Below are 25,205 nucleotides of genomic sequence, written 5' to 3'. Positions count from 1 at the left end.
GCAGCGGGCTCAGGCTCTCTGCCACCTCCAGCTGATTCGACATATGAATGGGAAAGAAATCTGCTGGCCTATTGGATTTCAGTTAACGTGCTGAATTAACTGAAGTGAAATCGGATCCTCCCTCGCTGTAACAGACAGAGCATTAAAAGGGAACTCAAGAAGCCTCAGCTCCAAATCAAGTCACACCTCAGTCAATTACATGTTTACATCTTTGTTGCATGTATGTATGGAAAGAATTAATTAGCACAGAGACTTCACCAATAGCTCACTGTTAAAATTATGATCATCGATTTGTGGTTTTCTTTTTAAAAACCTGTCTCAGGTGATCAACTGATCATTTTTCAGTGGCAGCCTCCATAAATATGTCTGTAACTCTGTACCTGCTTAGCATTTGGCTTCTAACCACTACTGGTAATAACATCAACTCATTCCCCTTTTCCTCCTCCACAGGTCCTCCATCTGCGCCTGTCCACCTCATCTCCAATGTGAATGAAACCTCTGTAAACCTGGAGTGGAGCCCGCCCCGGAGCTCAGGAGGACGACAAGACCTGACATATAATGTGGTGTGTAAGCGCTGTGGGCCCGATGGTCGGCGCTGTCAACCCTGCGGTAACGGCATCCACTTCAGCCCACAGCAGCTGAGCCTAAAGGGGACCAGGGTGTCTATCAATGAGCTGCAGGCCCACACCAACTACACCTTTGAGGTGTGGGCGGTGAACGGAGTCTCGCCCCAGAGCCCCGGACCGGAACAGGCTGTGTCAGTGACTGTCACCACCAATCAGGCTGGTAAGACAACCATCCATGGTTTGAGTGATTTGGTGGGAAAAAATGTTGTGAACAGGGGACAAGGGAAAGTATTTGGTTAAAGGAAGTCATCTTGAAAACAGATAATGTGACAATCTGCCAGATGATGGACATCTTTGCCCTGAAGTTGCAGCTTCAGTTAGCTAATGTATATTGCAAAAATTCAATATTAAGTCAAAGTTCAACATCAGTGGGGGTTAAAGGCTTTCCATTCCCATCCTAAATGTAAGACATCTCCAGTGGTTTGCTGTCTAATCCAAGTTAGTGTCTCAACTCGTCTGTGCATATAAAAGAGAGCCTGTTGGAAAAGCTCTGTAGCCATGTGTGCAGGCTTATGTTTGATGCAGAGCACAGGTTCATTACACTGAGCGTTTGAAGTACTTTTTTGGGGGCAATCTGCGTGTCAAAACATGTTTATTAAAGCTGTGAATAATTTGGGCGAAGGCTGGGTGATTACCGAGGAGGATGATGGATTCTCTGCAGTGGGAAATGATTTTCTGCAATATTTCACTTGAGTTTTGCATAATTAGGCATGAGAAGCCTAGGCTGAAGATAGGGGCAACGTGCTATATTTAGCGCTCAAGCTAATGAATTAGATGAGTTGTATTGATCTGTGGAGGCTTCATTACAAATGCTGCTAGACCGCGTGTGTATGTTTGTGTATGTGTGTGTAATTATTCTAGTAGAATACTCCCATGAATACAGCTTCTCCTCCAGAGCTGGAGAAGAGCCCTCTAGCCTGGAGTTGCGTTCAAAGCCTGCTGTTGTTTTGTCATTTAGCCATTTTGTAACTGGTTGTTGTGCAAATGGATTTTATGACCCTGGCCCTTTCTCTTCAACTCTCCCTTCTCTCCTCCGCTTATAGCCGATCATTACCTTGGTCTTCTTTACTGCTCTGCTCTTGGGTGGCAAGCTAAGTGCCCTTTTGTGTCGTATTTTGTTTTTTTTTTTCACTAATTTCCATGCCTGGGAAAAGCGAATATCCTGAATAGGGCTTGGACTGGCAATTTAAAGACACAGTGACTTGATTAATCAGCTGGGGTCAGGAAGATAGAGATGAATGGATGCGCTGCCTGTGGGAGAGCTGCAAGTCCTGCCAGACAGGCATGTGTGGGAGCTGTAATGGAGCACACCCTTGAGTCCAGGCAGAAGGCTCGTAATGGCATGTCAGTATGGTCACACTGATGTACAGTTGTGTGAGAAGTGTACACCCTCACACAAGGATTCATACAGAGACATAGTAACGCGCACACAGTGACGTCCCCTTGAGGTTGCTCGAGGATGATCTGCAGACTTCAGGTTGTAAGATGTAGTGTAGATGATGTTGCCTTTGGCTCGTCACTTTTTCATGTTTCACAACTTTTCTCCAGGATTAGGTATATGACACTTTCAGCTGGAAGCCCCATTAGTGTGTGTGTGTGTGTTTGCACATGTGCAGAACTGACGGCATGCTTGGCTACAAGTGAGAAAATGTGTTATACGGTGTGTTTGTATGCTCATGGATGGAGACGATCTACATTTTCCCCCCTCAGACAATGTCTTCTATGTGTCTCCATGTGTGCGTGCCTGTTTTAATTTGTGTGCATGTGTCTGTGTGTGTGCGCGTTAAAGAGAATAGCTCCAGACTGATTGGATTTCTTCCTGCTAATGCTCAGTAGGGGCTTTGGAAGATCTGGTTTCAGCCGCTGGTAATCCATCCAGTCATCTGTGGCTGTCCCTCTCTCTGTATCGCCTCCCCTCATCCAGACACCGTGGATTACACATTTATTATGATAGATTTATTAGGATTTATAAGTGCTGTGGAAAAGACACCCCCGCCACCGCCTTTCCATAAAAGTTCAAATTTCGGCTACAGAGGAAGAAGTGAGGTAGGCAGGTTGGAAAGGGAGGAACACTTACGGAATTTAGCTTGTGAGGAGAATGGATGAAGGTGAAGTGGATAAATGCTGGGAGACAAAAATTAAGACATGAGTGTTGTTGATTGCATGTGTATGCATCTGTGACCAGGCACGCACTTGTGTGTGTCTGTACGCGGAGGTCAGATTCCACATCTCGCCACGAACAATTCCACCGTCGTAAATCAGCCAGGGCGTAACCCTTTCACCCGGACCGCTTGTGGAACGGGAGGGGGAGAGGCGGGATGTCCAAGCTTTGAACTGACCCCTGGCTGTAAATGGATGTTTTTCCCCTTTTATGGGATCAAGCACTTTGTGTGTGTGTGTGTGTGTGTGTGTGTGTCTGAGAAAGAGGGAAAGAGAGAGTCAGAGTGAAAGGTGTTTATGTCTTGATACAAAATACTTGGCAGACTTAGGTGACTAAAAGTGAATTAGTGCATGAGAGAGTGTGTGTGTGGGCACGTCTGTCAGCACATGTGTGTGCAAGTTTCCATCTCTCTGGCAAACCGGACAGACGTACATGTGGAAATGTGTTCGGGGAGATGGAAGCAGTCTTTATAGGAGGAGGAGGGGGGGTGGAGAATCTTGTGCGCAGGAGCCATTTTCTCGACACCCTGAAAAACGGCTCCCTCCTCGGCTATTTTTCCTTGGCGGCAGCAAAATTGAGTGACTCCAATCTGGCAACCAGGCTCCAATCTGGCAACCACATGTGCGCCCATGTGCACCGCGGCCCCTGTCTCTTTTAACGTCAGACTGTAATCGACCACATATTCGTGCAACAGCTCGCTCCGACCACAGCTGCTCCTCGCAGCACAAATACTTTGTGATGAACATGCTCGCAAAGACAAACTCGCTCACTCAACAAACTCTGTTCGATGCAGAAACAAAATCTGACAAACTTCTGCAAAAATGGCCTCAAAACCTCCACTATTCTTTTGGGAGAATGATTTTTCAAACCAAACCAAACCAAACTCTGAACTCTATGTTCCTCTGCCAAGTTTTCTCATTATAATGTATGCATAGGTAGTATGATTGAGGTGTTTGCTGTCTGTGTGAGATAATGGGACTAGGTGTATTTTTTTCTGTGTGAATTTCTATCTTTCTGTTTGCGTAATGAGGTCCTTCGTGTTGCAGGGTATGTGTGTGTGTGCTGCATGTGTGCGTGTGTAGAAGTGTTGCAGGCTGTGAAGAGTTTCTTTGGAGCGCTCAATTCTGAAATGAGATCTGAATATTCATTGCATTTAACACTTATTATTCCACCAGCGTTTTTAGCCCACACATTCAGGAGGCAGTAGGAAATTACAGATCTGCCCCACATTTTTAAATTCATCTACAGAGGTGCCAGCTAGTCTTGCATAGTCTCCCTAAATCGCAGCCTCAGGTTAAACTTTCCTCTCCTCAGGATAGACATGTCAGGTTTAGTTTTGCATCAGCTTTGTGCACACATGGTTTGACAATATTTAAAATTTGTATGTGTATCAGTTTGCTTTTTAGGCATTCCTCAGACTAATTTATCTGTAACAAGTCATAAAACTTTGCCTGGATGGATTACTTATTTTGTGTCTGGGCTGCCGTCTCACGTAGTGGACCTCAGAAGGGACCACTCAGAAAATCACTCATCTTTATCCTCACATTGGTCCAGGGAAAAATAAAAACGCAACAAGAGGAGGGCAACACGATTAAAATGCCATATCTGTCATCTTTGGAGGAAAGATGGATGTGTGGATTACCTTGGGGGAACAAAGGCCAGTGACCTCTCTGGGGTTTTCTTTCTGAGCAGGAGCGTTCTCGGTCAGCCCCAGGAGGGCCTTCAAATTGGCTCTCGCTGCTGGGTAAGATTGATCGGAGGGATACAAATGGCCGCCATCTAATTGTTTAACGGAGACGCAACACATTAGGCCAACAGGATGACACAACCTTGGGTTAATCTATTTACCAAGAGATGTCTGCAATCCCATCCGTCTCTATCTCCATCTCACCCCCACCAGTCACAAACCCTCTGCCCCCTCCTGTCGCTTCTTCACCCCACTGAAACTCTATCCATGGCTGGTGCTTGAATTCCAGGCCTGTTTGAACTCAATCCCCAGCTAAAAGCAGGGTTTTGTTAGCGTTAGCTTGAAGGCTAGGCTCCCTGGAGTCCCTGGTCAAAGTGATGAGAATGTATATAATGTCATAGATAATCCAATCATAATCGGTGGACCGCGAACCCCTCATTAATCATCCCACTGTAATTTTTTAAAAGGCAGATGGTCTGAAACGAGTAAGGTTACAGTATCACTGAGTACCAGAGGTCAAAGATTCACTCCCTGTGAACTTGTAAGAGCAGATGCCACAATGAAATGCTACCGTGGTATCACTGGAAATGTTTTTTTTGTGTGTGTGTGTGTGTGTGTAGTGCTTTGTTCTGGATCTGTGGAGATGAGTGGGGTTGTTTGGTTGTTGAGGGTATGTGTGTGAACATGACTGGGGGCCTAAGATCCTGCGATAGAATCTCTGAAGTGCTTAAGATGTACAGTATACGTGTTTGTGTCCTGTCTCTTTGTACCCGAGTTGTTCATCTAGTAAACCTTTTGCTGTTGGTCTATAACTCCACCTGTCCCCATATATCTTCTTGACTGTTCAAAACTCAATCTGTACATGAGTGTTTCTCTCTTTACGACACTATCTCTCCTACGCCTATGCATTTCTCTTTGTAGCATTGAGTGTGCATGATCCAATTTTAGTGTTGTCACAATCCCTGAAGATAGAGGTTTGATTTGTGCAGCGGTGACACACTGGAGGGAGGGGACGAGTATAAGCCATTATCTGTGCTTTAACCTTCACATGTTAAAGGCGTCTGAACGCAGATAGCACGGCTGCTTGAAATATGGCCTCATTATCAGCTGCAGCAGAAAGGACTTGAGATAAGATCAGCCACTGGAGCTTTAATGAAAACCAATTGATTTGCTCTCTCGAAGACAAAAAAAAAGGCGGTGAGCTCATTTAGAGCTTTTTGAGGTGGACTTTGTTGTAATGTAAGTTTTCACAGGGTGACCTGGCAATCTGCAGAAAATTAAGTTAGACGTTATTTTGCCAGCTTGTAGGAAAAGTGGCTGAGATGTTAGTATCAGCTAGGGGGAAATTGGGTCAGTTTTATGGATACCGACCATTAGTTTAGAAATATCAGTACATTAGTATTGCTGTACGTTCTAGCCTTGGCAGTTCAGCTGTGTGGCCATTCACATCTCTGTAACGCCTCAGCTTTTGAATGGAAGCCAAGTTCAGAGACAAATGGAAGTGATTGCCTTGTGGCCTGGCCCACTGTTTGAGTTTCTCAGCAGGAGCAAAGAATAGGGGATTTTGGAGAGCAACCCAAAACAGACTCAGTAGCCCCTTTTATACACACTGTTCAAGGTGGGAATTCTGCATCTTTATTCCACCCTACAGTCCTTTATAAAATGTAAGAACACGGAATGGCGGTTGTTGTTGTGTAATAAGTCTGCAATAAGCCGACAGTGGAGGTAGTCACAGAGCCAAATCAACATCTGTGCAAAAGGGAGAGCTGGCATAGTGGAACAGACGCTGTGCTGTTGTGTTAAACGTCACACCTCTGACTCTGGAATGTCTGCATGCTATCTAAAATCTCACTGATGCAGCCGTATGCCGGCTTTGTTTGATTCAGTGTAAACAAGTCTGCCTTATGAGGGATCTTCTTCAGGGCAATATAGCAGGTTCTCTGTATAAAAGCTATTGTCTCCAAGGTTGAAAACAAGATGGAGGACAGAGAGACAACAGTGGGCTAAAACTGTTTTCTCTCCTTTTTTCTCTTTCTTTGATTACCTCACTAGCTCCATCCCCAGTGACTTCCATCCAGGCGAAGGATATCACAAGACACACCATCTCACTGGCTTGGCAGCCACCAGACAGAGCCAATGGGGTCATCTTAGAGTATGAAGTCAAGTACTACGAGAAGGTGAGGGGTGTCATGGGAGATGAAGTCTCTGCTGATGAAAAAAATCCTTGTAAAAGCAACACATTTCAATAGACAATAGAAAACCACATCTGATTGTTTTCTCTTTGTAACTCTCTGTCTCACCATTATCTGTCTTCCACAGGACCAAAATGAAAGAAGCTACCGAATCATAAAAACATCAGCAAGGAACGCTGACATCAAGGGTCTCACCCCCCTCACTTCCTATGTGTTCCACGTGCGTGCCCGCACAGCAGCGGGCTACGGAGAATTCAGTGGCCCGTTTGAGTTCATGACCAACTCCGGTGAGTTCAGCCACGCCGTCTCTACTTGCCTTAAGGACATCCAGTGTACTGCAGAGCCGGAGAGAGGCTCAGTGCCAGCTCTATCACGCCCGTTTCTGCAAACTCCTGCAATGATAGCATCTTTTATGAGTTTGTCTCTTTCATTGAAGAGTCATTAATCAAGATAGTTGTCATCTGTAAAAGATAAATTATATTGTACTCCAGCACCTGACTGGCAACTTGAGTAGCTTCCATCATTTAAGTTGCCGTGAGTCTCAGTGCATGAGCCAGCGAAGGTTCTACCTATATGGGTTTTTGAAGAATGATACCACTTCTGACATTTTTAGTTGGAAGTTGCTGATAGATGCTTTTTGCCTCTCATCAGTGGCCTTAAATGTGAGCATTTTAAAGCCAAAAAAAAAAATATTCATTGTTTCCACCAGACTCGGAAACTCTATAAAACCCTAAGATAACAACATTAGCAGCAGCTATGTGGGTGGACTCTGATCACAATTTCAAATTAGCCCCTGAAACCCCACTGACCTGCTAGCGGGTCAGTTGTTACAGACTCATGCAGTGATGCCAAAAATTGTCAAAACCCACAGAACTTTATTTTAAATTCTAGTGGAGATCTCAGAGTTTCCAAAGATTTCAATTCAGTGGAATGGAGCAGCCACAAAAAACACGGTCTTGGGACAAGCTGATAGAAAATATATTTAATAGGGTCAGATGGAGTGGAATAACTGATTTTAACAAGCTCAAAGCTATTGATGGGAAAATAAAGAGAGAAAACTGCATGTTAAGGAGATGGAATTATTCAGGTGAAGAGCCTAGACAAACACTTTGGAATTCAGGAACAACATTAACACCAGTTAAAGGTTTTAATGGCAGATCAGTGTATGTTGTTAAGAAAAGCTTAGTAAGCTTAACTGCTTACTTTTTACTAACATCTCTGATTTACCTCAATGTTATACCATATAGTGTTGACTGTTACTGACAGATTATGATGGAGAGGGTTACAGAGATGCACTGTAAGCCCAGGTGTCGCCTTTGTAATGTAGATGGAGACAGCGGCGCATGATAATGACACGGCCAAGCTCACATCCTAATGGGCCGTCATTGTCTCTCAATGAAGCATGCAAAACAGCAGAATTTACGGGGGGAATTGTAAAATGGGAGAATAGGAAACAAGGACAAACACGGTGTGTGTTTGTGTGTGTGGGGGAGAGAGAGAGAGAGGTGGAGGAAGTGGGAGGGGGGTCGATGACTTTGACAAACACAGAATGTATACTGGCTCTTTCATGTGCGGCGACTCGATTGAGCATATTGATATTGACTTTGCTCTTTGTCTCTGTCCAACCTTCCTCTTCTCTTTCTTTCCCTCACTGTCCTCCTCTCCTTTTTTTCCCCACCGCATTTCCTTCCTTCTTCCACAGTCCCGGCTCCCATTATCGGCGATGGGGCCAACTCCACAGTGTTACTGGTGTCAGTGGTGGGCAGCGTGGTCCTCCTCATCATCCTGATCAGCGCTTTCGTCATCAGCCGAAGGTTAGCTTTATCCCTCTCTCCCTCTGTCCCTTCTGCTTTCTGTCTTTCCCTCTCTCCTCCCAGGTGAGGGATGTCTTGCTTAGCCACGGGAAAAGTAGCTGTCAGGAGATGGACGTCACTCAGAAACACACACACCAACACACACTCAGCCAGACAGCTAATGCAACTCGCTCACGTCGGATGAGTGATGACTCGCCACACCGGAGACGTGATTGACAGCTCCGACAGCTGAAGAGATGCAATCAGTGACCCCTCGCTCCCTGTCCTCTACATCCATTCCCTCTCCTCACATCCCTCCATCGTTCTCCCTCCATCACTCAGCTAGTGGCTGTAATCCTGGCCGCTGGTTATTTTCTCCTGCTGTGCCTTGCTGAGTGCCATGAAGAGAATGAGAGAAAAAAAAATAGAAAGAGGGAGAGGGATAGGGGGGTGGACAATGAGATAAGCGGGCAATGAAAAGTAGGAGATAGAATACAGGGAGTGAGACGGAGAGGCATCAGGTGGATTTGCAGTGACCCAATCTCAGGGTGTTAACCAGCGAGCAGGACAAAGCACCGTCACAGAGATGGGATTACATGCAGATGGGGCTGCCTCACCTCTGGGTGTTAACCACACTCCCCCTGTGTGTGCGTGCGTATGCGTTGGGGGGGTTTATGTGTGTGTGCATCCTCATGTAAAAATAAAAGTACTGTTCTCATGTGTGTGGTGGCACCGGGGGAAGGGGAGTGTTAATGACTTGTGCATTACACCGACATTAAAACCAGTTAGTGCTGTTAATATTGTGGCCGATTGGCGTATGTGCCCTTTATGACCATCCGTTGATCCCCTTATGTGTGTGAGTCTGCCTCTTTGTATGGAAACCAAATCATTGTTTGCATGTGTGTATTGGGGAGTGAAGGGGGGCTGTTGCCTCTGTGTGTGTGTGTGTGTGTCCCCTCTCTTTTCCATGTGATTGCCTCTCTCCCCAGCCAAGCAGGTGGTTGTCTCTGCCTTTTTTATATGCATGTGACGGCCACTGTCATTGTGCTTCTGCAGCCATCCTGTGATTGTGGGGAGGGACTGTAATCACGTAGCCGTTTACCATCATTACACAACCATAGAGGAGGACAATGTCTCACACATCTGGTCATTTCCACCACTGACCCACAACACATCAATATAAGCACAGGTGTCAGGCTGCCTGAGGGATTCAGAGGGATTTAAGTGCATCTTGTCTAGGATTGATTTACAGCTTTTATACCCACCGGCTTCTCTACTCCATGTTGTTGAGTGCTCAGTGCCCTTCAGAAACCATCAGTGCTGAAAGATATTTTATGTGATTTAAAGTAGAAAGACCACAATGTAAAGGCAATCTTACTACAAATACATTAAATAAAAATAATCCATTGAAAATGCACTTGCAATTATTAGCAGCAAAATAAATCCACAATAATAACTTATTATTAATCAGAATTACCCTTTCCATACTGCCATATTACAATACATTATATCCTTTACTTATTACAACTGAGACTTTAACATGTAAGCAGCATTTTAATGTTGAAGCTGGTCAAGGTGAAGCTACTTTATTCATATACAGATGGATTGAACAATCCAGACAAGCTAAACTAAGCTAACTGTGGACAGACATGAGAGTGGCATCTTTTCTTTTCATGTAAAACTTCAAATATCAAGGAAAAAAGTGCCATAAAAACAATCATAAATCTGATTACAGTTAGCATTCAAAACCAGTTTCTGTCTTTGTAATGCGTTCTCTTTAATACATAATTATATCAAACAAGAATATCAATGCTTCATCAGTAATCAGTGATTATGTTGGCCCTTCACATAATTTAATTGATGTATAAGAGGGTTTAGAAGTCTTGGTTTAAGTTTCAATTAGAGATTACTGAAATGACACTTGCGTTCCATTATTATTTTATTTTATTTTATTTTATTTTATTTTATTTTTTTTGTTGAGATGCAGATGCCTTGCATTTTGTTCTGACACACACTCCCTGACTGTTCTGTTGTTTTTGCCCCCAGAAGGAGTAAGTACAGCAAGGCCAAGCAGGACTCTGATGAAGAAAAGCACTTACATCAAGGTAAATCATAGTTAACACTCCACCTACACACTCTGTAATCGAAAAACATTAGAGCTGACAGGTGTTTTCATGTGCATGCACTTTAAACCGCAAATGAAGCCCATAAAACGGGGGGGAAAAACAAACTATTTTAAAGTTAATGTACTTGCAGCCTAACATGTTCCAAACACCTCATTATCAAGTCATCAGCATTGTTATTTGCATCCCACAAAAATTTCAACTTAATGAGCTCCATCTTCAGTGAAGTCAGACACATTGACATGAAAAGCAATGGAGTCAGTGTGTGAAGCAAGGTATGGAGAGAAGAAAGGATGAGGAGAAGGAGGAGGAGAGGCTCCACAGAGGAAGGCACTGTAGCCTGCAGCATGATGGAAATAAAGAACAGATGGAGTTTAGTTGCCGGAATGAATTAACCTTCATTTTTCACTCTTTCTTTTCTTTTTTTTTCTACTTCCTTCCTTTCTTTCTTGCAAACGTCTTTCCTCAGGGGTGAGGATATACGTTGACCCCTTTACCTACGAGGACCCAAACCAAGCTGTCCGTGAGTTCGCCAAAGAGATTGACGCCTCCTGTATCAAGATTGAGAAAGTCATTGGCATTGGTGAGGAGCTCCATTTTGTTTTTGTTTTTTTTAACCCAGAAACTTTTCATTCAGCCATTTTATCATTAATTGTTATGAAAGTAGTGTTTTTGGGAGCTTTTGTAGAAAACCGTAGTCTGAGTAGTCAAACATACTTTGGATAAAAGCTTCCACCTAATGAGATAATAGCATATTTGGTATTCGTTTCATGCAAATATTCTGCTGCCAGCATACCTGTGTCAGTGATTGGTGTGTGTGTGTGGTTGTGTGTACTCTAATGTGCACTGCCTGAGAATAAAACCCTGCATTTTCCCAGACAATAACATTTGGTGTGCCTCTAGACAGGTCAACAAGTTAAAAAAAACAAAAAAAAACAGGGGAGGCTAAGTATGTTGTCTGTGCTATTCCTGCAGCCAGAGAAAAGTCATCCAATGACAAAATAATAAAGAGAAAGAATCAATATCCATTTCCCCTCTCTCTCTGCACCAGTGGGTGAGGGGATGAGGGGAAGAGAGGGATTAGAGACCCTGATCAATGTTTAAAGTGGACCCCTTCTAACCTGCACACACAGCCACAAACCCTCACCTGCTCCCTCCCTGATGTGATTTATAGTCCCCGCATTGTAGTATCAGGATGCTTATGGACTGTGTTTTCAGGGGAGTTCGGCGAGGTCTGCAGTGGCCGCCTGAAGATGCCGGGCAAGAGAGAGATCTGTGTGGCCATCAAGACTCTGAAGGCCGGCTACACCGACAAGCAGAGGAGGGACTTTCTGTCCGAGGCCAGCATCATGGGCCAGTTCGATCACCCGAACATCATCCACCTAGAGGGCGTGGTCACTAAATGTATGTAAACCATGTGTTTTTTGGTAGAGAAAAGGTGCAGGGTGAGAATTTTGTTGAATTCCAAATGAGGGACAGAACATGATTTAGTGCATAATTCTCTACCTGAGAAGCTATTAATGGGGACTTGAATTTGCTACAGGAAATTGCAATAATGCTTACCTCACACACACACACACTCACACACTCACACACACACACACACACACACACACACACACACACACACACACGCAGTGACTATTATATTATAATAACACAGGGAGGACATTCATTTCAGCTGTCCCCTTTCTCCCTTAACAAAAAAACAAAACAAAAATGTAACAATAAATCATTACAAACTACGTCTGCGGTTTTTGGTGACTTTGGAGAAGGGTGAGCGTAGGGACAAACCAAATCATTACTAGCCAGAGGTGTGTGTTTGTGTGCGGTTGTGTGTTTTAATTCTGGCGTCCATTTGTGTTGCATACGTTGTAGGATACCTGTATTGACACTTCTAAGTGCTTGCTTTTGGGCACATGTACACATGTCTGTAGCTCCCATCCTGGGTATCCCCAGGTGGGCTTTGTCCAGATGGAAGGGGTCCAGCAGCATTAGTGGGGAGTGGGAGCGGGAGGTGGAGTTAGAGGAAGCCGGGCAGTGGGGAGGGGGTCTAATGGGTCCAGAAACAGGCCCTGTAGCACAGCACCAGGCTCATTAATCATGGTGTCAGCCATAAATGTGTTTGGGGTTAGGGAGTGATACCCTATCCCTCCTCTATCTGCTGCTGCATGGCCACAAAACACCGGCCAAATCTCCCTCCCTCTGCCCTTGGCATTCTCTCCTCTCTGTCTCTCTCTACCTTTTACACCTTCCCCTGATGCTATTTGTTAAGCTAGAGATGTGTGTGTGTGTGTGTGTGTGTCTGCGTATGTGCGAATGTCTTGTCAGCACATGTTGGCGTCTGCGTGTCTTTGATTGCATGCATATGTGCATGAGTGTCACCATAGCTGATGGCCAGCCTCGGCTCGGGTTAGATGGATGAAGTGCCTAAATGTGTCGTGACACAACAGCCTGGTCCTATCTGTGCTAGATAACACTGTCTCTCTCGCTCTTTTAAACACTGCGTGCACACACACACACACACATACAGAAAGATGCACACATAAACACTTAGCCCAGCTGGAGCTGAAAGTGAACAGCAGCACAGGCAGAATTGCTTATCACCTATCACACCCCTCACTGTGGGGAATGACCTCTCAGACCTCGCAGAGACGGAGTGAGAAAGACAGAGAAAAGGCCGACAGATGGGCAGGAGGAAGGAAAAGAAATCAGAAAACAAGCGGCAGCCAGGGAAGGTGCAAATAGAGACGCAGAGAGAAAGAGACAGGGATGCGGTTAGGACCTGATGGATGCGAAGAAAGACAGAAAACAACAGCGGGAATGACAGAGAGAGAGAGAAAGCGGAGGGTGGTAAAACTACTGAACCGGAGGCTGGAAAAGAACGAGACAGAGGGAGGGAGGGAGAGAGAGAGATGAAGGAGGAGCAGATGAGCTACGAAGCAGTGACAGGAGCCGACATGAAAGGATGGTGAGCCAAAGCAAGAAGGGCATCTGATAACTCTCACTCCACCTCCTTCCACTCTCACTTTTGAGAGCTTGACACAAGGTTTGGGCAAATTAGTCCTTCACACTTGAGTGTGTCAGTGGAATCTATTAAAAATCCATTATTTGAATTGCACTCCCCTCTCCATTACAATCAAGTTAAAAGGAATTCTCAATCTGGCCTCAGTTTGCTGGCATGTCCAACAGAGCCAATTAAGCCTTATTAATTATGGAGGAACTCCAAATAGGCACTAAAATACATAAATGTGCAAAAATCTCTCACTGAAGACTGCTGGCTATAGTCCACCATCTTGAAGCCTGTACATACTTAATGTTTCTATCATGCTAGTGTGTAATTAAAATCTAGCCTCCATTAGAGCTCAGAATCAGACGTAATATGTTTAACGGCTGATTTGCATAAAGTAAGAGCGTGCTAATTTCAAAAAGATCTGCTTTTAAAAGCCAGATCTTTGTTCGCTGCAAACGTCAAGGACTCCAGAGAGCGTTTGCCCAGTGTTCCCCCAATATTGTTCCCCTGTTGCTTTTTCTCCCCTTCCCCTGTTTGGTTGGCAGGTGATAATCGTCCCACTGGCGGGGCCCTTGCCCAGAGTTCATTGCCAAAGGCGGCAGGGCGTATTCGGTAAACAAGAAATTAGCATGCAAATGGTATGGGAGGAAGAGGGCGGGGCTGGGAAGGCGAGAGTTTAAGGTCGCAGGTCAGACGCTCCTCAGACTTGATTGGGGACCTGTCAATCACTGGCAGCCCCAGGGCAGAGACGCACAACAAAGGGAACAAAGATGGCTGACAAAGAGGGCCCCCGCTCTCCCCCAACTTTAACTTCACTTCCTCTTTTTGGGGCATCGCTGGAGCGCCCCATAATTAATGGAGTGCCAATCACGCAGCGGGCAAGGTGGTGACTGACGGCCTCTTGGCATGGCGAGAGGCCTGCTGTGGAGTGGAGGAACATCACCTTCAAGACCTCAGCTGCCAACCGCTCGGCTGGCTCTCTGCTGCTTTAGGCATTCTGCTGCAGCACAGGAGAGATTTTACACAACTTCCCCTAAAGGCATTAGGTTTAAGTCAGCAGTTCTTCTTAGCACAACAAGCTTTTAAGTCCACCTTAACTGTGCCACTTGAAATGGAACGCAAAGAACAGTCCTAGGAGGAATTTGTGGCAGCACTTTTCGGCATGTGTTGTTGCCATGGCTGGTTAGGCACCAGCTTGCTGCCGTTTTGGGACAAAAACAAGTCACCCTCCCGTGCTTTCCCTTTCCTTTTTTCCTTTCCCTCTTTCTCTCTCCTCCTCTCTTCATGCCCACTATCCCCCCTCATCCTGAGAGACAAAGACAGACAGAGACCCACCAGGGAATGTCCACCCTCCCCGCCGCCTGCCCCGACTCAGATAAAGACACAGACGCTCCCCCAAGAGAGACGGAGAGGGGAAGACAGAGGGATGGGGTGAAAAAGGCCAGAGAGAAGGGGCGGCGATCAGGGAGAAAAGAGAGTGAGGAGCGAGGAAGGAAAAAAGAAATAAATGAAGAGGAGCTAGCAGGAGAGTGACAGATGCGTCCAAAGTTGGCAGAGGAGAAAGAGGGCAAAGGGGCAGTGACTGACATAAACAGTGAGTCAGAGGGATTCTGGGTCGGCGACTGTGATGAGACTTTGGATAATGCGTCCAACATCACTTCGTATTTGCATAAACACAAGATGGTGTGTGTGTGTGTGTGTGTGTGTGTGTGTGTTTGCTGGTAATTTGTTTCGGTGGAGATGCCTTTGCACATGCAGGGAAAGAAGAGGGACGTCAGGGCAACCGTAACTCTGAGCTAATTAAATCACTACGGGACAGAGATGGATGGCCTAACACACACTCACACACACACATACACACATTCCCTCGAGAACCCCCTGCTGTGTCGGGCTGTGATGTGCATCGTTTACCTCCCTAATCATCTGCCTTTTATTCTCTCACGCTTCCTCTCTCTCTCTCTCTCTCTCTCTCTCTCTCTCTCTCTCTCTCTCTCTCTCTCTCTCTCTCTCTCTCTCTCTAGGTAAGCCAGTGATGATTATCACGGAGTACATGGAAAACGGATCGCTGGATGCATTCCTGAGGGTCAGTCATGCGTTTCTGTCTGCGCACATGTGTGCATGTGTGTGAGTGTATGATACGACTGTAGCCAGCTGATCCCTGCTTATCTCTGTAATGTCATCCACCCAAAATTACAAGCGTTTGTTCACAAACATTCGCCCTAATCTTGATCGACTTAACTGTTTTTTCCGATGAGCAGGTTGGCTTAGCTACTTTATACAGTAAATACACACACATAATAAACATATGACAGTGAATAAGAAGAGAGAGACGGAGACCTGGAAAAGCTGTGTTGTCTTGGCCTTAGTAAACTTACTAAAAAACAGTATTTACTCATTTAAGACTGAGCAGTAATGGGCAACAGTAAAACCAGCAATCCAAAACATTTAACATGCAAATAAGATTATATGATAAAATGTTGTCTTTTTTTCTGCAGAAGAACGATGGCCGCTTCACAGTCATCCAGCTGGTCGGCATTTTACGTGGCATCGCGTCGGGCATGAAGTACCTGTCAGACATGAGCTACGTTCACCGCGACCTCGCCGCTCGCAACATCCTGGTCAACAGCAACCTGGTGTGCAAGGTGTCCGACTTTGGTATGTCCCGAGTGCTGGAGGACGACCCCGAGGCTGCATACACCACGAGGGTGAGTGTGTGTGTAGGCGAGCGTGTGTCACTGGTCTGTGTGTGTGTGTGTGTGTGTGTGTCACCTTGCTTGTCTGCTTTGTCAGATTTCATTAATCGGCCCATCTTTCAATTACAGGGAGGGAAGATCCCCATCCGCTGGACGGCCCCAGAGGCCATCGCTTACAGGAAGTTCACCTCGGCCAGCGACGTGTGGAGCTACGGCATCGTCATGTGGGAGGTGATGTCATACGGCGAGCGACCATACTGGGACATGAGCAACCAAGACGTAAGTCTGGAGAAATGCAATTGTATGCAGTCAATAATAAATGATATACAGTTTGAATTAATGTGTGATATTAGAGCTCAAACATTAATTCCCAGTCTCATGTTTACTGTCAAACATCTTTCAAAGATACCTCATCAATTCAACTTGGTTATATAATTAAATCACCAGCAGAATATTCCCATCTCTCATTACACACTGAATGCACATTTCAAGTGCCACTAATGATGATAAAGAATTTAATATATGCATAACCTTGTGTGGGTGGCTAAAGTAAGGTAGTTAAAAATTAAGTGAAAAGTATAAAATTAGAGGGGATAAAAGCAACATAGCATACAAACTGCCCACAGTTTTTATTACTCACCAGATGAACTCAGAAACAAAGTGACTTACAGCAGCACTAATCTACTGTTCAGGTAATCAAGGCTATTGATGAGGGCTATCGGCTGCCTCCGCCCATGGACTGCCCCGTGGCGCTCCACCAGCTCATGCTGGACTGCTGGCAGAGAGAGAGGGCTGACCGGCCAAAGTTTGGACAGATCGTCAACATGCTGGACAAACTGATCCGCAACCCCAACACCCTGAAGAGGACCGGGGGAGAGACCACTGTCAGGTGAGAGGCCAGAACAGAGACACAGGCAAAATAGATAGGCTTTCAAGGTGGTTTGTACTTCAAATGATTTGTATTTGTACATGCTTATCCAGCTATGCACATATGAGTATGAATGTGCATCTCAAAACACAAACAGACATACAAAAGGGGTTAGGCTGGTTAGACAATCATAGATTTTGGGAAGCACATTCTAAGTCAGTGGTTCCCAGCCTTGGGGGTTGAACCACCCACAAGGAATGATAAATACAAGGGAACTCAAGATTATTTACAGGACAGTAACCAGAAAAATTTTCTGCTACACAAATAATGCTTTTTTTTCAAACTTCTAAGACCCCAATCTTTGTTAGATAGAGATAAGATAGTAAACACAAAGATCGCTTCATGAGTTATTTCTTTAGTCACAAGCAAAAAAGGGTTTGAACCACTGTTCTGTTCTGTGCTGGAGATAGTTTGGAAATTTGATCCATTTTTCAAAGAATTCATCAAATTTCCCTATTTTCATTTGGTAATTTAATATCACTTTAGAGATGGGTTACATTATACAAAAAAATGACTATTATACAACTTTATTTCACTTATTATTTCCATTTCCTAAAAACGGTAAAAATGTATTACCGACACAATATCCTCTCATACCAACACAAACACACACACACACACACACACACTCCTAGTCTCTTGCCAGTATTTACATTCACCATTGAACATTATCTACCAGCAGCGTGTGGTTCTCTTAAGCACAAACAGCTTCCATAATGGATTTCTCTGCAAACTAGCTTTAATGGTGCTATACACACAGGAATGTAGCTGCTCTAACACCGGGGGGGAGAATTACGATGTAACGCAGAGTAAAAAACAAACATGACCCTACAGCTCCAACACCATTACTCTGGAGTAGCTAAACATGTTAAGAATGACCTACGTGTGTTTACAGACTCGACGCAGGCCAGTGGGAGTCTGTTTGAGTTTTATGAGTGTGTGAGTGTACGCAAATGTGCACGCACGCACACGCCCACCTAATGGGACACAGTGAGAGCAAGAGGGTAGCCCTTGTGGAGTAATTAGCAGAACTGAATCCAGTAAATGCAGCTTTTACAGTTACAAGAGGGAACGGGAAAGTAGAATGTGTGTGCGTGTGAAAAGGGATTGCTGTGCGTAAGCCTTTCCAACCTGCTGAGTAGAGATGACTTCTTAAAGACTCTGACATCCTGTTCTCACAGTTCGAATCAACATCCATTTGAAAAAAGAGAGGACGCTAAAGAGAGAGTGAGTGTGTGAGAGTGAGAGAGTCACCAGAGCAGGACGAGCCCGCCACCGAGTCGTACTCACTCCCCATGTAAATGTTTAATGGCCAACGGTGCTGCTGCAACGCTCAACGGAAAAGAAGGATGTGAAAAAAAGGAGAGAAGTAACTCTGCTGATGAATATCTGAATGTGAGGAGGAACTCCACCGAGTGGTAAAACTCACCAAAGTGTGACTGGGTTATGTGTTTTCTGTAAAATAAGGTTTAACTAACTGTGTCGGTCACACCCAGGAGGAACTGTGTTTGACTTGGCTCGCTTTCTGATAGGACTCGCAAAACAGTGACACAGTGCAGTGCTGAGTCTGACAGACCTGCTGGTCCCATCAAGGGGGTGAAGGTAAAAAGAAATGTAGCATGGTGCATCTTTCAGCTTGTGGGTATCTCTCTGTCATTGCACAAGGTGTGAATGATACTACGGCACAGCATCAGTCAGGAATGAAGAAACTAATTCCCATAATGATGCCGTTGTTGTAGTTGTCATGAATCAGTGGTGTTCACACTGTGTGAGAGAGCAGATCATTACCTTCCAACTCAAAAGCACTTCAACAGAATATAACTTTTATTGTCTATCTGCACAGACGGTTGCACACGTGGTTTTGGGCTAAAGGGTTCAGCAGCTTCAAACATGGACTGTAAACACAGAATCAAACTGAAAGTTGAGACGATGGCCATGGCAGCTAAGATTATGAAATTAATTCTCCATTCTCTTTCGATTCTTTTTCTCTCCTCCACCCACAACAGGCCCAACACCACCCTGCTGGAGCCAGGGAGCCCCGAGGCGTCCTCGGCCGTGGGCACAGTGGAGGACTGGCTGCAGGCCATCGGCATGGAGAGATACAGCGACAACTTCACAGCCGCCGGCTATACCACTCCAGAGGCTGTTGTCCACATGACACAAGAGTGAGTAGGAAGGAGAGACTGTGAGAGAGGAAGTGAAAAAGTAAACAGAAAAAAAGAAAGAAGGGGAAAGAAGAAGGTGCAAGCTAATCAACACTGCAAAAAAAAACTTTTTTGTTATAGCAAGTGAATTCTGTGAAGGGAGTGGGATAACAACATTTTTTAACTGTATTCTCACTTTACACATTAGAATTGTCAGTGCAAGGCAGCATGAAGCTGATCACTGCACAAGTTTTGAGACAGCGATGTATGGCCTGAATTATTCATGTTTGCAGAAGAGTTAGACTACAGGAAAAAGGCTCTGGTTTATCCCTTGAAAAACACTAATTTATCAATAAATTTCACTATTTTAAAGGACAAAAACAAGTCTTTAAACGAGACTTTTTTTGAAGACTTCGATAATTATTCTGATGATTTTCTGATTTTGAAAAGACTGAAAAATATAATTCACTCCTCAAACCTGTTTGAAACTTATTAAAGTAATAGTTTGACATTTACAGTGGGGGACATAGCTAGCTTGGCTTTGTCCAAAGGTAAAAAACACCTCTAAGTTTTATTAGTGAGCATGCTGTATCTCATTTGTTCCAGCATGTAGATACGTGTTTACCTCTGCTTCAAAACTTCATGCCAAACTAAGCTAGTCACCTAAAAGTGGTATCGATCTCATCTAATCTCAGCAAGAAAACATTTAATAAGCATATGTCCTAAAACTCCTTTATGATTATACCAGAATCTGTCCCTGACATCTTTTGCATGGTGTACATGTGTTAAATGTGTTTCAGTCTCTCTGTCACTTGTCACTTTTCATTTTTTACTTATTAAGATTACAGGGTTAGGATTGTTGCGTTGGCAAGTGAAATTCCTTTTACAGCAGTTAAACAGTCAGGCCTGTTTCCACTGGAAGGCTGTAAAATTCATTATGTGTATCAGGCCTTCATGTGTTTGTTATTGTTGTGCCTAAAAGGCCTCTTTCCTTCGTCTTTTTCAGGGACATGGCTCGCATAGGTATCTCCTCGGCAGCACACCAGAACAAGATCCTGACCAGCGTCCAGGGAATGCTGTCCCAAATGCAACAGATGCAAGGCAGAATGGTTCCCGTCTGAGAGATTTAAACAAAGAAAAAAAAAAAAAAAAGGAAAAGGAAGCAGAGCGACTTCTTTCTTATGAAAAAAATAAATAACAAAAAAAGATTAAATATAAAAAAACAGACAAACTATGGAGAAATAGTTTACCTCATCCATGCACTTTAAATTGGATCTAAAAGAAAAGAAGACGTTGATGAAGAAGAAAAAAAAGTGGTGAAAATGGCACTTTTTAAAAAAAAATCAGACCTTTACCTTGCCCTTTTTTGTTGTTTTGGAGAGTGGGGTGCTTCTGTCTGCAGCATTTATGGATAGATGAAGGGGTGGCTGGAAAAGTGCTTCCGAGAGGCCAATCTGGAGTGCCTTTAATGGTCTGGATGGAAAAGCGAGGAAGAGGGGAATCATACCTTTCTTCCTCCTCTTGGGCAGAGTGTTGTTTCTGGAACTTTCTTTCTGGAATAATCCACAGAGCAGATTTTTTTGATTTCCTGTGACTGTGTTTATTGTAAATGAATTGTTTCTGTGGGACTTGCAGGCTGCCCCAGCCACCATTGTTCTCTCTCAGTGGGATCTGTTTGCTATCTCACGGACAAAAAGGAGGATCCTACCCATCAGATATAAACAGTGAATCTCTGAGAGGTTGAGGGTTGGATTCCGAGGGGAGATGGCGGTGCAGGCAGGACTTATTTTGAGGGGCTTTTGTTGTTTTTTGCTCTGTTCTGGCCTTGTTTTTCTCCCAGAACGCTGAATTTTGTTGCCCTCAGGACGTTGCTGAGAATGTCTTTGATCTTCCAGAGGAGCCTTCCCACTCCCCTGTCTTCCCAAAAATGCTCTCCCACACCTCAGATAAACATACAATTTGGATTCTTCCATTCAACTCCCCATCTGAGTCAAAGCCCCCACCTCCGCGCAACTGCAGGACTCACCGTCTCTTCCTCCCCACTTTTGATGGACAGTTGTTTGGACCAGTTCAGTTACCTTTATAAATTGGATGCGTGAACGAAGGAATTTATTGGCAGGATTTATTCGGACAAAGGATGTAATAGAGGCAATATGGACGCAGAGAAAATCAGAATCATCAGCATTATCATCGCCAAGAAAATACACTCACCTTCACTCAAACCGTCATCAAGGTGAGGATCAATAGTATTGTGTTTTTCGTTACCTAGACTCAGCACAAAAAAATACAAAAAAATACAAAAAAACAAAAAACCTAATAAAACAAAACAAATAAAGTTATTGGATCATACCCATACTGCTGTATGCTTTTATTATCAAGTGTGTCTGGCCATCAAGAGCCTATGAGAGTCATTAGACGACCCCCATCACTGGCCCCTCAGCTCCTGAAACTGTGTTAATTAACAAGCAGGTCGTGCCACTGCAGGCAGCCAGAGCAGATCAATAGCCACTGGTCTGTGATCAGTCCACAGTCCTGATGCCATTGGCATCTTAATGAGAAGAATTAATCAGCCGCTGACTCTCAGCTAAACAGAGCCCACCAGAGCTCAGATACACTTTCCCAGAAAGAACAGAAGGTGCTCTTGGGTGTAACTTTCTCCTGAGGGAACACAGCAATATGTTGCCATGGTACCAGGAGGGTGTTAACGGAGGTTCTTGATTAATTTTAGGATATGAGACACTACAGATTGTTCTCTCTTGTGGGTTAACCCTTTAACAGATTTTTTTTTTTGATTCTCTTATTAGAAGATAATTTATGCACATACATTAACACAGGCCCACAGGTTAATAAAGCATAGATTTAGGTTCCTCATCAAGTTCAAGTCAAATCACTCACTGACATAATCAGTCTAACTTACCTAACGATAATGAGTTATTTGGTTTTCTTCATACATTCAGTTGTCATTTTATTAGGTACACCTCTAGCTCAAACACAGTCGGTCTAATACAACATATAAAATAATGTAATAAATACTAACTAAAGTTTGTAATGTTCAGTTTCTGTTGATCAGAGAGATTCAAATTTATTCATTTGGCTTAACTATTTTCTCAAGTCATTGTTTTGTATATGAACTGTCAGAGGACAGTGAATGTGAATAGTGATATGCATAAAATCCTCACATTCAAGAAGCTAGAACCTGCAAATGCATATTTGGATGGAAAATATCTGACACGCTGAATAAATCTAATGAGTAAATGATTAACTGATTAATCGTTATAGCACTACTGTTTAACTGTTTTTCATTATACCCTGAGATGTTTCAAATATTTTGTCTACCACATTCAAATCAATGTGGGTTGACCGAGTGTTAAAAAACAGCAGTGAAGCAGTATGAATCATTATATTTTGAAATTTTAAAAGAATTTACTTCATGTATAAAAAATTCAATAATGCTTTTTTTGAACATGAAAGTATACCTGTAATAAATATATGGAAAGTTATGGTCTATAATTTACCACTGCTCCCGCTTGAGCAACACTGAAGTCTTTACAAAGGATTTATTTCATCTGGCGTTAGAAAAAAGCACTGTGTGGTTGCAATGGCTGTTGAATCTATACATAGGCCAATCATCTAATACACATGCTCGTTACATGTCTATTGTCATGCTTTCGACATGTTCAAGTAAGTCAAGGGCACGTTTCATATATTATGTACACACAACAGCATGTGGTGCACACAAGTTAATACACTGTTGCCATGAAATCCATATTTTTCCCCCTGTAAGGGCGGCCGCTCGTACTCCCTGGATGCCCTGGCTTTGGCACTCGATTTTGTTTAGCGGATGAGTCAAATGTTCCATCGAGCTGGAGCTGGGGAGCAGTATTGTTGGTCGGGACTGGATGCCAAGCTAAAATTGTTTATATTCAAAACCACCATGACTGATGCAGCCTCTCTTTTCCTCCCCCTTTTCTTTCTCCGCAGCTGCTGCCGTCCATCATATACAGGATCCCGGCCTTGCTCGCCACGACCAGAATTCTTCCTCCTCTTCCTCTTTGTCTTCCTCCTCCTGCTTCCCCCTTCTCCTCTCCTTGGAGTCTCCTCTGACACCGAGACGACAAATCTATCCCCAAGCGTCTGGGACATCCACCGTCGCAACACTTCAACTTCACAAACTGGCCTCTGTCTGCTTGTGGCCATCCAGCAGTGTACTGGAATTACTATGAATGATTTAACAGCATAAAAGGAGACAATAAGAAGAATGTAATATAATCGAGAAGCCCTGCTCCAGCGGATAATGTACTTTTATTTTGAAAGTTCCATTTTATTTTGTGATTTTTTTTTTTATTGCTTAGTTCTGTTTGCATGTAAAGTAACAAGCGTTTGATCTGAGCGTGCGAATGCGAAGGCGTGTGCACGTGTGTGAGTGTGTGTGTCTCGCTGTATGAGTGAAAATGTCTTTGAAGTACTATCAGTAATTGTGTCTGTTTTCATGCCACCATGGAGGAGGAAGCGATAAGAGAGTTGTATTGTTTTTGATATTAAAAAAAAAAAAAAGAAAAACCCTGGACTTTTTTTTTTTTTTTTTTTGCTTTCGTGTTGTCTAAAAAAAAAACAAAATAAAATAATGTAAGGTGTGTTGCTCCCGTTGTGCAAACTCTACTCAGCAACTGCATTTATTAAACAGCTTTCTGGAATGCAACCCATTTCTGCTTTGGCAGTAACTGCGGCTTGCAAACGGACACACAGAGGCACAGGCAAGAGTGACTGAAAACCTCCTGTGCATACGAACACGTCAGACGCAGACTACAGTTTGGAGTCTTCTGAGCTCACGACAAGTCAAGGAGGACATGTAACCCTCTCTCTGTTGAAGTGGGAGCAGTTTAAAATGACGCGCCTGTACACAATAAAGGATCAGAGAAGTGAGGGAAAAGGTGTTTAAGAAGGGAAAGTTTTTTTTCTTTTTTTTTTTTTTAACTTTTTTCTTCCAGAGCACATCATACAGCTACAGGTTTAACCCAATGGACTATACTCCTTTTGTTCCTTTATCTCTTTAAAGTATACTTATGTGAATGTTTTTGAACTCGTAAGTGACGCTTCATATAACTCAAACAAACACCTCCGCCCTTAATACAGCTCTACCGCTCTTTCCTGTTTTGGCAGTGTGGTTTGTTTTGTTTTTTTTGTTTTTTGTTTTTTTGGGAGGGGGGTTTATCTATTGAAAAAGGACCTGTTTGGAAATATGCAAGACATGTTTGGAAGGAGAAGGAAACCAGAATGTACTGTAAAATACTTTACTTAAATGTTGGAGGATTTGAAAAAAAAAAAAAAAAATTAACAAAATGCCAGAGTTATTGTTTGTCATTGTATGCCTTCCGATGCCATATGATCTAGCCATGTAGATCTAACATTCTCAATCTTTTTTTGTACTTTTTTTTTTTTTTGACATGATCGTGATTTTTTTTTATTATTTTGGTCTTGTTTTTTGTTTTATTTTGTTTTTGTCAAGGAGCTCTAGGTACATGTAACTTATGTCATTTATTTATGTCCTTTTATATCTAGTTTGTAAAATAATAGCCTAAAGTGAAGAAAATAAAGGGGTGCCAAAGTGCATTCTTATTAAAGTAGAAACCATATGACAATCTCCCTGCTTCTCTTTCACGCACACACATACACTGCAGCGTTAGACGAAAAGGCCGTGAGCAGTTTCATCGGTTATTGCAGTTATTATGCCTGTAGAGGAGAGCTGATTACCTAACTACTATGCATTGATTACTGCATTATATGATTGCATATAATGGAGGGGTTACGTAACAGAAGGAAGAGGCCAAGGTAGCACATCAAGCAG

At 43.6% G+C, this 25,205-nt stretch overlaps 1 protein-coding gene across 2 annotated transcripts in view; it reads left to right on the top strand.

The window, feature by feature from the left end:
- epha4l (eph receptor A4, like) overlaps positions 1 to 24,949 on the top strand; it is a 53,800-nt gene extending 28,851 nt beyond the window's left edge. The window contains exons 5-18 of one of the 2 annotated variants that reach the window (XM_041045813.1): positions 451 to 786; positions 6,527 to 6,651; positions 6,794 to 6,953; positions 8,369 to 8,480; positions 10,509 to 10,564; positions 11,052 to 11,165; positions 11,801 to 11,986; positions 15,617 to 15,678; positions 16,091 to 16,300; positions 16,418 to 16,567; positions 16,981 to 17,177; positions 19,223 to 19,381; positions 20,367 to 21,593; positions 23,342 to 24,949. In XM_041045813.1, the coding sequence (XP_040901747.1) occupies positions 451 to 786; positions 6,527 to 6,651; positions 6,794 to 6,953; positions 8,369 to 8,480; positions 10,509 to 10,564; positions 11,052 to 11,165; positions 11,801 to 11,986; positions 15,617 to 15,678; positions 16,091 to 16,300; positions 16,418 to 16,567; positions 16,981 to 17,177; positions 19,223 to 19,381; positions 20,367 to 20,481 (1,982 nt within the window). In that variant the 3' untranslated portion in view covers positions 20,482 to 21,593; positions 23,342 to 24,949. Of the gene's footprint in view, positions 1 to 450; positions 787 to 6,526; positions 6,652 to 6,793; positions 6,954 to 8,368; positions 8,481 to 10,505; positions 10,565 to 11,051; positions 11,166 to 11,800; positions 11,987 to 15,616; positions 15,679 to 16,090; positions 16,301 to 16,417; positions 16,568 to 16,980; positions 17,178 to 19,222; positions 19,382 to 20,366; positions 21,594 to 23,341 lie in introns of both variants that reach the window. The other variant, XM_041045812.1, reaches the window with a different exon arrangement.
- The last annotated feature ends 256 nt before the right edge of the window (positions 24,950 to 25,205 follow it).

Source organism: Toxotes jaculatrix, chromosome 9 (assembly GCF_017976425.1).
Source record: "Toxotes jaculatrix isolate fToxJac2 chromosome 9, fToxJac2.pri, whole genome shotgun sequence".
NCBI lineage: Eukaryota > Metazoa > Chordata > Actinopteri > Toxotidae > Toxotes > Toxotes jaculatrix.
The sequence above is the reverse complement of the archived record's forward strand: the minus strand, read 5'-3'. Positions and strand labels throughout refer to the sequence as shown.